A 13852-nucleotide genomic window follows, 5' to 3' on the forward strand; every position below is an offset into this window, starting at 1 on the left:
ACATCATAATTAGTGATGAGCGAGTGTACTCGTTGCTCGGGTGGTCTCCGAGTATTTATGACTGTTCGGAGATTTAGTTTTCATCGTGGCAGCTGAATGATTTACAGCTACTAGCCAGGCTGAGTACATGTGGGAGTTGCCTGGTTGCTAGGGAATCCTCACATGTAATCAAGCAGGCTAGTAGCTGTAAATCATCCAACTGCCGTGGTGAAAACTAAATCTCCGAGCAGTAATAAATACTCGGAGGTCATCCGAGTGTGCTGGGGAAAACCCGAGCAAGGAGTATACTAGCTCATCACTAATCATAATCCATCTTGGCTGTGGTCACGGTTGGACACATACCTAGCCTAAGGGTACTGTCACACAGTGCAATTTTGATCGCTACGACGGTACGATTCGTGACGTTCTAGCGATATCGTTACGATATCGCAGTGTCTGACACGCAGCAGCGATCAGGGACCCTGCTGAGAATCGTACGTCGTAGCAGATCGTTTGAAACTTTCTTTCGTCGCTTGATCACCCGCTGACATCGCTGGATCGTTGTGTGTGACACCGATCCAGCGATGTGTTCGCTTGTAACCAGGGTAAACATCGGGTAACTAAGCGCAGGGCCGCGCTTAGTAACCCGATGTTTACCCTGGTTACCAGCGTAAACGTAAAAAAAACAAACAGTACATACTTACATTCCGGTGTCTGTCCTCCGGCGTCTCAGCTTCTCTGCACTGTGAGCGCCTGCCGGCCGGAAAGCGAGCACAGCGGTGACGCGGTGACGTCACCGCTCTGCTTTCCGGCTATGGTGCTTACACAGTGGAGAGAAGCAGAACGCCGGGGGACAGACACCGGAATGTAAGTATGTACTGTTTGTTTTTTTTACGTTTACGCTGGTAACCAGGGTAAACATCGGGTTACTAAGCGCGGTCCTGCGCTTAGTTACCCGATGTTTACCCTGGTTACCCGGGGACTTCGGCATCGCTCCAGCGCCGTGATTGCAACGTGTGACCGCAGTCTACGACGCTGGAGCGATAATCATACGACGCTGCGACGTCACGGATCGTGCCGTCGTAGCGATCAAAATTGCACTGTGTGACAGTACCCTAAGGTGTGGGCCAGATTCTTTATCATTATATGTGGCTGCCTATTTGTACAGAATAGACAGCCACACACTAAACACATTTCTAAGTGTTATCTCTAATTTTCTAGATAAATAAAATAAAACAAACTCTCCCTAAGCGGCGTCTGAAGGACCCCAACTTTCAAGAGTTGCACACAAGCATCGGCTTCCCATAGTGCTTTAGCACCGCCTTTGCAGTCAGACTGTTTATAGCAACAGTTACCAGGAATGTTACCTAACTGTCTCTTTAAAGCAGAAACAGATATTTAGAAAAGTGTTTAATTTGTGTTGATATATTATGTTCTTAAACTAAGCAGCCACATACTTTACCTAAAACTTTAGGAATTGCATCAGAGATTTCTGGATTTCCATTTGTTTGTAAAATTAATAGTTTTGCAGTAGTGCAATAGACACGGAGGTCCTATTAAAGAGGTTGTGTACTTCCCAAAAAATATTTTGCTTCCTAAAATAGATACCCCTCTTATAAATACAAGATGTCATCAGCTATATGCTTTCTCAGTGTCTCCACTGACCCTGTGCCTGACACAGGAGAGCGTTTCCTGTATCCATGTGACTGGTACCGTTTTATGAAGGGGCTAGCTGACTGGCTTATTTCAGAAGCTAAGCCAGCCTCATTCTCTGTCACGGCCAATGAACAGACAGAGAAGGGCTGTGGCTTAGTCATTGAAATAGCAGCCAGACCCCTTTATACTTCACACTGATAAAGTGTCCAACGCAGAAATTGTTGTCCTGTGTCAAGCATCAGGCAGAAAGGGGAGGTCCTGGGAGCCAGACCTGCTGAAAACCATTGGTGGTACATCAGTTACTCACTGGTTTAAAATATTGTTTCATGGAAAATGGATAATTAAAAGGGAATCTGGAAGCAGGTTTTTGCTATGTAATCTGAAGACAGCATGAGGTCGGGGTTAAAATACAGATTTCAGTGATGCCTCTCTTATCAAGCTCAGAGGTTTGTTTGCTAAAGGTACCGACTTTACAAAGATAACGATAGCGATCCGTGACGTTGCAGCGTCCTGGATAGCGATATCGTTGTGTTTGACACGCAGCAGCGATCTGGATCCTGCTGTGATATCGCTGGTCGTTGCTGAAAGTTCAGAACTTTATTTGGTCGTCAGATCGGCGTGTATCGTCGTGTTTGACAGCAAAAGCAACGATGCCAGCAATGTTTTACAATGGTAACCAGGGTAAATATCGGGTTACTAAGCACAGGGCCGCGCTTAGTAACCTGATATTTACCCTGGTTACCATTGTAAAAGTAAAAAAAACACAGTACATACTCACCCTCTGATGTCTGTCACGTCCCCCGACGTCAGCGATGCTGCTCAGAGCTTCCTGCACTGAGTGCGTCAGTGCCGGCCGGAAGGCAAAGCACAGCGGTGACGTCACCGCTGTGCCCTGCTACTGCCGGCGCTTACACAGTGCAGGGAAGCGGACGCCGGGGGACGCGAATGTAAGTATGTACTGTTTGTTTTTTTACATTTACACTGGTAACTAGGGTAAACATCGGGTTACTAAGCCTTCGGCATCGTTGGTCGCTGGAGAGCTGTCTGTGTGACAGCTCTCCAGCGACCAAACAGCGACGCTGCAGCGATCGGCATCGTTGTCAATATCGCTGCAGCGTCGCTTAGTGTGAAGGTACCTTTACAGTGATTGTTTTATCATTGCTGAGATCAGTGCTTGCTAGTCCGACACGCCTCCTCCTGTGATGGGCACTTCACTGTGTATGGACATTGTATATGGAGAGCCTGGTGTGGGCAGGGTTAGCTTCCTCAGCTCTGCTTCATTCTAAATCTAAAAGCTTTGTTTGTGTCAGAACTGCTGCACCCAGTAAACTAAGTCATACATTGTTGGATTCAGCTTCTCTTTGCCTACATCAGGCTGCTCTCAGATGAGGAAGCAAAAACTTGACAGATTCTCTTTAAAGGGACTCTGTCACCTGAATTTGGAGGGAACAATTTTCAGCCATAGGGGCGGGGTTTTCGGGTGTTTGATTCACCCTTTCCTTACCCGCTGGCTGCATGCTGGCTGCAATATTGGATTGAAGTTCATTCTCTGTCCTCCGTAGTACATGCCTGCACAAGGCAATCTTGCCTTACGCAGGCGTGTACTATGGAGGACAGAGAATGAACTTCAATCCAATATTGCAGCCAGCATGCAGCCAGCGGGTAAGGAAAGGGTGAATCAAACACCCGAAAACCCCGCCCCTATGGCTGAAAATTGTTCCCTCCAAATTCAGGTGACAGAGTCCCTTTAAGGACTCATTGTGCCTGTTGGGATACATTGGCATCCTGTTTGAATCCCTCTGTTGAGCAGAATGCTGCTAACAAACAGCCTTTCTCACTCTAGTGGGCTCAGGTCTTACATGTATTAAATCCATGTAAAATCATTGCATGGCCCATTTGGCTTTTCTTTTCTTGCATTATTCCCCATGCCTAAGCCTGGAACTACATGTGTTTTATTTCTGCAGGATGATAATATCTGTAGGCTACTTTGGCTTGTCACTAAACACCCCCAATTTACACGGTGACCCATATGTGAACTGCTTCCTATCTGCTATCATTGAGGTCCCTGCTTATATCATAGCTTGGCTGCTGCTCCGAAACTTTCCCAGAAGATACTCTACATCCAGCACATTGTTCCTTGGTGGAGTTGTTCTTCTTTTCATACAGCTAGTGCCTCAACGTAAGATGCTTGTTACCTTTTTATCGTGACATTTTTATTTTGTGAGTTTTTACAATGGAAATGCAAAGTAAATATCCTACACCAAGAAAGATTTCACTGTACTAATTTTATCACTGCGTATCATTCGGGATTAACTATGTATGCTGTCTACATATCAGCTATTGCAAATATTAATATGTACATTAAGATGTGTGAATATTTATGTCAATTGGGACCACAAGGGAAGCCACTGCCAGATGATTCTGGTGGTGACCCATCTCTGAGAAGAACGAAGGATCGGGGACGTTGAAATCCAATATCCCAAGCATTTTTCTTCCCTGATATCTGCTGTTTGAATACCACCATACATTTTAGGCAGACTACACAACCATTGAACCAAAAACACACTATGATACAGCTTAAGCCTATGCTGAGGGTGTACAGATGATTGTAGAATGACAAGCCAAAGAAATATCCACCATTAGTTAGGAGATCCAGCAACTGACTATCCAAATCATGTTGGCACCGTATACAGTAGGCGTGCACAACTTTTCTGTTCCAAGGGGCGCACACTGTCATGTTTGAGACATTTATGCCATAGACAATATATGGCATAAATGTATGATGGGTGGCAGGTCCACTTTTAGGACTCCCAACTCGTCAGGAGAGTGGAGGTCTTCTACTCCACTCCCTGTTCGCACTCCAGAAAGGTGACCATGCATGAATGTTTTTCTCTCTATTGTAGGTTATGTGAGTTGCTGAAATGGATGCATGTTTCACTACTCACAGAAAACTACAATAAAACTTGCCGCACAATACATGACCACATCTCCATCTCAACCAAGGCTGCAGATTAAGCACCCCTGAAAAACGGCTCATGCTTTTCAATGACAGTGGCTTTGACTCATATCCTGATATGAGGCACAATTGTAAAAGGATGAAATAAAAGTTTTGGATTTTAACAATTTAGTGTTGGAACCTCTCCTTTTTTTCTGGATATCTCACCATTGGAAAATCCAGTGAATGACTAGCTTTAACATTTCACTTTGCTTCATTCCATGTATTATTTTCCTAAAACAGAATATTCCTTTGTTCTGCTGTTTTAAAATGTACTTACACATCAAAGCCAACACAAATGTTTAATTCCTTCTGTTTTTGTTGATGTGATTTGGGTGAGGTGGGAGCTGTGTTTTGAGTCCCCAGGCCCCAGACAGTTTGGTTCCTCAAAGACCTCAATATTTAGTAGAAGTAATTTGATCTAGATGCCATGTGTTCTTGATCTTGGTGCCCCAGTAGGAACATGCTGTATCTGTTTTTATTGCAGATCTGAGTATCCTGTCTCTCCTGCTGGTCATGCTTGGGAAGTTTGGCATCACATCTGCATTCTCCATGGTTTATGTATACACTGCTGAGCTGTACCCCACAGTCGTAAGGAACATGGGGGTCGGAGCCAGTTCTATGGCTTCCAGATTAGGCAGCATTTTATCACCTTATTTTGTTTACCTTGGTAAGTCCTGGTATATTATAAATGTTTCAATAAAATTATACCTGCTAGAAGTTATGATACTGAGCTTGTATTTTGGATAAGTAATTTGTTACCGGTTATTTAGTAATATCCTTTGTGCGTATTAACAAATATAAGTATACCAGCGCAGAAAGCAGCCGGACTTAGCGGACACTAAGATACATAGGTATATGTTGCATTGCAGTCACTTTTAAATTCCATGACTTCAATTTCGGTGAGCCCACCTGCCACACTAATATTCTACCTCTATAATTGTAGATCATTTCTGGAACTTCCCACATGTTCATCTTTACATTTGTTCCTTCTCCAGGTGCCTATGACAAACATTTGCCTTTTGTCCTGATGGGCAGCCTCACAGTTCTGGTGGGTATTTTTACCTTGTTCCTGCCAGAAACCCATGGTATGCCTTTGCCTGACACAATCGAAGAGATGCTTAGAGTAAAAGGGTAGGTGGTGATTTATTTTTCAATTTTCTTGTTTTAGATACACAACAGCAGCACAGCTTCATCTGGGGAAAGTTTATCAGTACTTTATATAGTTTTTTGTGTTTGTTTTTCAATCCAGTAAATTCAAACTCTTACCGATAGATCTACTGCGTATGCGTCGCCTCTGGCGCCATTTTGTTGTAGTGTAAATTTTTTTTTTGACTGCAGCAACAAGAAGCCGGCAGCGGCGCTTGTGCAGTAGCATCTATTGGAACGCGATAGATGCTAATGCTCAGGCGCACCCAACGGCGCTATATTGATAGTGATTCTTCTTTGAAACACAGGAAGATAATAGGCACTAACCAGTAAGAGAACGTGTCCAGGCGTCCCAGGCACCACCATTTTGATTAAGCGACATGCTTTTTTTTCAAATACATACATTAGTATGTTAATTATGCAAACTAGGTGGCAGGTCAGTGAGGGAACAGTGACCTGTCAGCAGTCTGCATTATGAATATATAATTAGAGCACCACATACACCAACACCGCCTTAGGACTCGAGCATATCATTAACACAAAACTGAAAATAAAGATTAAGAGACAACAAGACGGATTTCATCAACTAAGGTATCATTTTATTCAGTATGAAGGCGCCGACCTGACACTGTGTGTAGTTTACTATGCACAACCCTGCTGACAGGTTCCCTTTTGACCTCTTATCGACGCAGACAATTTCCATTTTTGCGCTTTTGTTTTTACCTCTCCTTCCTCCAAGAGCCCAAAGTTGTTTTTTTTTCTGCTCGCATAGATGTATGAGGGCTTCTTTTGCAGGAGAAATTGGACTTTTGAATTACACCTTTCATTTTTCAAGAAAAAAAGGGGTATCTCCTTGCGGAGAGTGATATGTCAAGCATGCCTGTCACGGTTCCACCCCTCAGGGTGTCTGGAATACAGTTACTGACAGCTCGGCCGTCCAATCTGTTACAGGGGCATGCTGAGCTGTCAGTGTGTTGATTGACAGCTCGACTTTCCTATCTGAGACTGTGAGGCGTCGGCTGTCTCATGTGTTCATTATTCCACTTAATGGCCATGCTTGTTAACTGAGCTGAGTTTCCCAGAACATTGCCAGACATACATTCATTTTGTGAGGTTTGGGCTGTGCTCTCTGTGCCTTCTGTTTATGACGTACCCTCCTGGCTTCTGACCGTGGACTCCTTGACCGCTCTGACTCACGGCTTGACGTGAGAAGTGACTAGCATCATAATGCGGAGATGAGGAGACTTTCATGCCGCAATGCTCCTCTATGCAAATTCTCTTCAGAGAGGAAGAGGACTAGAACTCTAGTGCCACGTATAGGAAGTAGCAATCCTAAAAGTCAGCATCGACACTTTAACGAGCCTTGTCACATGACTTACTTCCTATAGGTGGCACTAGAGTTCTAGTTCTCTTCCTCCCTGAAGAGACAATTTGCACAAGAGAGAAAAGAGACAAGCGCACATGGAGTGATATAGGGTAGAGAAAATTAGGGGGAGGTGACTGGGTGCTCACCTGACCAGATCGTGCATGTCACAACCCCCGTGTATGCCCACAGAGTATACAGCTGCTGCAGTCACTCCCATGGATAGAAGGAAATCCTTACCTGCCAATATATTGAGTAAAAGATGGAGGTTTCTGGTTGATCGTGCTGCTGCTGGATAACTGTGGTAGTACTTAATAGTAGCTTTATTGCGCTTTTCAAGTTTTTACTTAACTCCTTTTAAAACATTAGACTACAGTACATAACAAAGTCTGTTGTTTTTTTTTTAGTTTTTTTTTTTTTAAAGAATTCAGTACGAACTTGAAACCCATAATAAACTTACTATTCAATACTAGCAAAGCATGGAACAACTACTTTTCCAGCAGCAGTGCAAAGTGAATATGCTAATCTGTATGATTAAGGCGATGCCAAATATGGCCAGCTTTTTTATTTTAGTGATGGAAAAAAAAAGTTTTGGGAAAAAAAATTGGGGGTGGGGATCATGTCAAGTCATGTAATGTTTTTACTTTTCGGTCAATGAAGCTGTATGAAGGCTTATTTTTTGCCAGGTGAGTCAACATTTTTATGGATACATATGACTTTTTGATCACTTCTTATAGCATTTTTCTTGTTCATTTGCAGCAACCAAAGAAAAAAACCATAGTGTTTTGTGCATTTGTTTACGGTGTTTACCCATCGGGTTGATTAGTTTTATATTTTGAGAGATTTGATCTTTCTGGACGTGTTAATAGCACACATGTGGTTTTTTTTTTAATAGGGAAAAGTAGAGCGATTTTAACTTTTATGGGTTTTTTTTTTTTTAAACTTTTCACTGTCTTTATTAGGGGACTTGAACCTGTGATCGTCCAGACGCTTGTACTATACCCAACAATACCCAAGTATTGCTGCATATAGTGAAAATCACAGTCTTCATTTAAGCCCAGACACAGGCTGGGTTTCAAGGGCACTTGGCTGTCATAGCAAGCCATCAGCGCCCTGCGATCACCTCACGGGCCCACTGAGAAATTGACAGCGGCATTTAACAGGTTGACAATCGCGGGTGGCACAGTCGATGGCATGTCCTGGCATACAGTCATTACCTGCCAGTTATGAGGCGAGCTCACCCGGTGACTCCGCTCCATACACCCACTATTGACTTGCACAGTACATATACGGCGGTTGTCGGTAAGGGGTTAAATACTGCATGCTGTAATACACAGTCAATTTTTTTTTGCTTTTAATTCAGGTTTTGTATTGAAAATACTTATTAAAATGTTATCTACAGGGCCTTGCGAAAGTATTCGGCTCATTGGAACTTTTCAACCTTTTCCCACATATCATGCTTCAAACATAAAGATACCAAATGTAAATTTTTGGTGAAGAATCAACAACAAGTGGAACACAATTGTAAAGTTGATCGAAATGTATTGGTTATTTTACATTTTTGTGGAAATTCAAAATCTGAAAAGTGGGGCGTGTGATATTATTCGGCCCCTTTACTTTCAGTGCAGCAAACTCACTCCAGAAGTTCATTGTGGATCTCTGAATGATCCAATGTTGTCCTAAATGCCTAATGATGATAAATATAATCCACCTGTGTGTAATCAAGTCTCCGTATAAATGCACCTGCTCTGTGATAGTCTCAGGGTTCTGTTTGAAACGCAGAGAGCATCATGAAGACCAAGGAACACAACAGGCAGGTCCGTGATACTGTTGTGGAGAAGTTTAAAGCCGGATTTGGATACAAAATGATTTCCACAACTTTAAACATCTCAAGGAGCACTGTGTAAGCGATCATATTGAAATGGAAGGAGTATCATACCCAGGGCCGTATTTGCCACTAGGCACTTGAGGGCACATGCCTAGGGCGGGGACGATGCAGGGGGCGGCACCGGAGCAAGGTTTTTGTTTTTTTTTAATTAAAGTCCTGGGTCACCTCCCGACCGACCGCCTTACCCCCCCCCCCCCCCCGGCCGCACGCCCCCCTGCCTGCCTCCCACCCTCCTTGAAGATGTCATACTCGCCCTGCTCCAGCGATGCCTGGTCTCAGCGTCTGCAGCGCGTCCTGAGTGAGCGGTCACGTGGTACCGCTCATTAAGGTCATGAATATGGGCATATTCATGACCATAATGAGCGGTACCACATGACCGCTCACTCAGGAAGAAGGTGCAGTGCACTGGGAGTCGGGACAGAGCTAGATGTTCGGCGCGGCCGCGCGGTGTAGGAGAGGTGAGTATGAGGGACGGGGGGATGAAGGAGGATGGGGAGCAGAGCCATGCAAGATGGGAGCAGCCGAGCGGGAGCGGGGGGGGGGGTTGAGAGATGAGCCATGCATACAAGGGGGCCAATATGAGCCACGCATACAGGAGGAGGGGGGGGAATATGAGCCATGCATACAGGAGGAGGGGGGGAATATGAGCCATGCATACAGGAGGAGGGGGGGAATATGAGCCATGCATACAGGAGGAGGGAGGGAATATGAGCCATGCATACAGGAGGAGGGGGGGAATATGTGCCATGCATACAGGGGGGAATATGAGCCATGCATACAGGAGGGTGGGGGGGAATATGAGCCATGCATACAGGAGGGGGGGAATATGAGCCATGTATACAGGTGGGGGGGAATATGAGCCATGCATATGGGATGGGAGGGAGATGAGCCATGCATACAGGAGGGGGGATATGAGCCATGCATACGGGGGGATATGAGCCATGCATACAGGAGGGGGGAATATGAGCCATGCATACAGGAGGGGGGAATATGAGCCATGCATATGGGATGGGAGGGAGATGAGCCATGCATGCAGAAGGGGGGAGGGATTTGAGCCATGCATACAGGATGTAGGGGAGATGAGCCATGCATAAAAGATGGGAAGGGGGCCTTATACAGTATTGAGCATCATGTGTGGCCATTATACAGTATGGAGCATTATGTGTGGCCATTATACAGTATGGAGCATCATGTGTGGCCAATGGCTATTATACAGTATTGAGCTTCATGTGTGGCCATTATACACTATGGAGCATCATATGTGGCCATTATACAGTATTGAGCATCATGTGGGATCATTGTACAGTATGGAGAACTGTGTGTGGCCATTATTCAGTATGGAGCATCATATGTGGCCATTATACAGTATGGAGCATCATGTGTGGCCATTATACAGTATGGAGCATCATGTGTGGCCATTATACAATATGGAGCATCATGTATGGTCATTATACAGTATGGAGCATCATGTGTGGCCAATGGTCATTATACAGTATTGAGCATCATGTGTGGCCATTATACACTATGGAGCATCATATATGGCCATTATACAGTATTGAGCATCATGTGGGATCATTATACAGTATGGAGCATCATATGTGGCCATTATACAGTATGGAGCATCATGTGTGGCCATTATACAGTATGGAGCATCATGTGTGGCCATTATACAGTATGGAGCATCATGTATGGTCATTATACAGTATGGAGCATCATGTGTGGCCAATGGTCATTATACAGTATTGAGCATCATGTGTGGCCATTATACACTATGGAGCATCATATATGGCCATTATACAGTATTGAGCATCATGTGGGATCATTATACAGTATGGAGCATCATATGTGGCCATTATACAGTATGGAGCATCATGTATGGTCATTATACAGTATGGAGCATCATGTATGGCCAATGGTCATTATACAGTATTGAGCATCATGTGTGGCCATTATACACTATGGAGCATCATATATGGCCATTATACAGTATTGAGCATCATGTGGGATCATTATACAGTATGGAGCATCATCTGTGGCCATTATACAGTATGGAGCATCATGTGTGGCCATTATACAGTATGGAGCATCATGTGTGGCCATTATACAGTATGGAGCATCATGTGTGGCCATTATACAGTATGGAGCATCATGTGTGACCATTATACAGTATTGAGCATCATGTGGGATCATTATACAGTATGGAGCATCATATGTGGCCATTATACAGTATGGAGCATCATGTGTGGCCATTATACAGTATGGAGCATCATGTGTGGCCATTATACAGTATGGAGCATCATGTGTGGCCATTATACAGTATGGAGCATCATGTGTGACCATTATACAGTATTGAGCATCATGTGGGATCATTATACAGTGTGGAGAACTGTGTGTGGCCATTATACAGTATGGAGCATCATGTGTGGCCATTATACAGTATGGAGCATCATGTGTGGCCAATGGCCATTATACAGTATTGAGCATCATGTGTGGCCATTATACACTATGGAGCATCATATGTGGCCATTATACAGTATTGAGCATCATGTGGGATCATTATACAGTATGGAGAACTGTGTGTGGCCATTATACAGTATGGAGCATCATGTGTGGCCAATATACAGTATGGAGCATCATGTGTGGCCGTTATACAGTATGGAGCATCATGTGTGGCAAATATACAGTATGGAGCATCATGTGTGGCCATTATACAGTATGGAGCATCATGTGTGGCCATTATACAGTATGGAGCATCAAGGAGAACCTGCTGCTAGCAAATAGCGGAACTAGATGGCGGTGTTAGCTAACTCTGTTACTTCACAGAGCAGCCGTGAACTCAAACCACTGTGCCCTGTTAGACTCCACAGAGGCACAGGGTAACTACCCAAACGAGAGCAGTCAGTGGTCATGCATGCACACGAAACTCCTCGCCGGAGGTGCCAGCATTCTAGGGGCTTATTTCAGCCGGGTCCCTGAACACACTCATACAAGACCACACTGGTGCAAAGTACAAAAATAAAGAGCAATGCTAGCACATGGGCATGCGGCCATGCGAGCCTTAAATAGATGCAGCACGTACAGGACCTTCCAGAAAGGACCAATGAGAGGCTGCCACAGAGCGTGAGCACCTACAGGACCTTAGCTGCAGTGTCTGATCATGTGACCCTCGATCTCCACTGAGAGATCTTACTCTGGGCATGCTCAGAACGAGAAAAGCAGGACTTAGTCCCAGAAGCGTCTGCTCGCCGCTGCCCAGCACTGACTTCAATGGCAGAAGCAGGAAAAGCAGCAGTAACTCTCTGTACAGAGTCAGACTGAGCGAGACGCTGGGACCGACGTCTCCGCTGAGCAGACTCCACTGCGGCAGGAGAAGAATGGGAGACTGCTGCGGAGATGGCCCGAGATTCCCCCTGTGCAGAGACGGGAACTCGAACCCTAACAAGGTGTGGTTGGGACGTGGATATGGGTGTCACTAGTTGTGAAATGGGTGTGGTCAGAGGCGTGGCCTAAAATTTGCCGTGGCGCACTACACCCACCGCAAACTTTATACCTCTTTCCCTTCTTCAAAGGTTGGGAGGTATGGTACCGCATTTTCCAGATCACGGCAAGTACCGCAAATCCCATAGGGAATGAATGAGGCCGAACGCAGTGTTGCCGTAAGTGATCCGTTACGCGGCAGATGCAGAAAAACTGCCGGATCTGCTGCAAAAGGCTACTTTCACATCAGCGATTCTTGCCAAAGTCACTGCCGATAGTGTCATACTCACCAAAGGGGGAGGCAGCACTAAAAGTGCTTAGGGCAGCAGAAACTCTAAATACGGCCCTGATCATACCACTGCAAATCTTCCAAGAACCCCTCTAAAATTTCATCTCAAACAAGGAGAAGACTGATCAGAGATGCAGCCAAGAGGCCCATGATCACTCTGGATGAACTACAGAGATCTACAGCTGAGGTGGGACAGTCTGTCCATAGGACAACAATCAGTCGTACACTGCACAAATCTGGCCTTTATGGAAGAGTGGCAAGAAGAAAGCCATTTCTCAAAGATATCCATAAAGTGTGTTGTTTAAAGTTTGCAACAAGCCACCTGGGAGACACACCAAACATGTGGAAGAAGGAGCTCTGGTTAGATTAAACCAAAATTGAACTTTTTGGCAACAATGCCAAGCGATATGTTTGGCGTAAATGCAACACAGCTCATCACCCTGAACACACCATCCCCACTGTCAAACACGGTGGTGGCAGCATCATGGTTTGGGCCTGCTTTTCTTCAGCGGGGACAGGGAAGATGGTTAAAATTGATGGGAAGATGGATGAAGCCAAATACAGGACCATTCTTGAAGAAAACCTGTTGGAGTCTGCAAAAGACCTGAGACTGGGACAGAGATTTTTCTTCCAACAAGACAATGATCTCAAGCATAAAGCAAAATCTACAATGGAATGGTTCACAAATAAACGTATCCAGGTGTTAGAATGGCCAAGTCAAAGTCCAGACCTCAATCCAATCGAGAATCTGTGGAAAGAGCTGAAAACTAGGGTTGAGCGACTTTTCCTTTTTTGAGGTCGAGTCGGGTTTCACGAAACCCGACTTTCTCAAAAGTCGAGTCGAGTGAAATCGGCCGATCTTCTTGAAAAGTTGGGGTCGGGGATCGGCCGAAACACGAAACCCAATGCAAGGTAATGGAAAGTCTATATATTTTTATATTTACTTCAGCGCGATATATGTGAAAAGCCGGTAATTCAATTGCCGACTTTTAATTTCTCCTGCCTAAACCCGACATGATATGAGACATGGTTTACATACAGTAAACCATGTCATAT

General features: G+C 44.8%; 1 protein-coding gene across 1 annotated transcript in view; it reads left to right on the plus strand.

Moving 5' to 3' along the window:
- Nucleotides 1-13852, plus strand: part of LOC143776512 (organic cation/carnitine transporter 2-like) — a 65581-nt gene that overhangs the window by 44110 nt on the left and 7619 nt on the right. Inside the window, exons 7-9 of the mRNA XM_077265963.1 lie at nucleotides 3600-3814; nucleotides 5118-5300; nucleotides 5629-5764. Of these exons, the coding sequence (XP_077122078.1) occupies nucleotides 3600-3814; nucleotides 5118-5300; nucleotides 5629-5764 (534 nt within the window). The remainder of the gene's footprint in view (nucleotides 1-3599; nucleotides 3815-5117; nucleotides 5301-5628; nucleotides 5765-13852) is intronic.

This window comes from Ranitomeya variabilis, chromosome 5, assembly GCF_051348905.1.
Source record: "Ranitomeya variabilis isolate aRanVar5 chromosome 5, aRanVar5.hap1, whole genome shotgun sequence".
NCBI classification, from domain to species: domain Eukaryota; kingdom Metazoa; phylum Chordata; class Amphibia; order Anura; family Dendrobatidae; genus Ranitomeya; species Ranitomeya variabilis.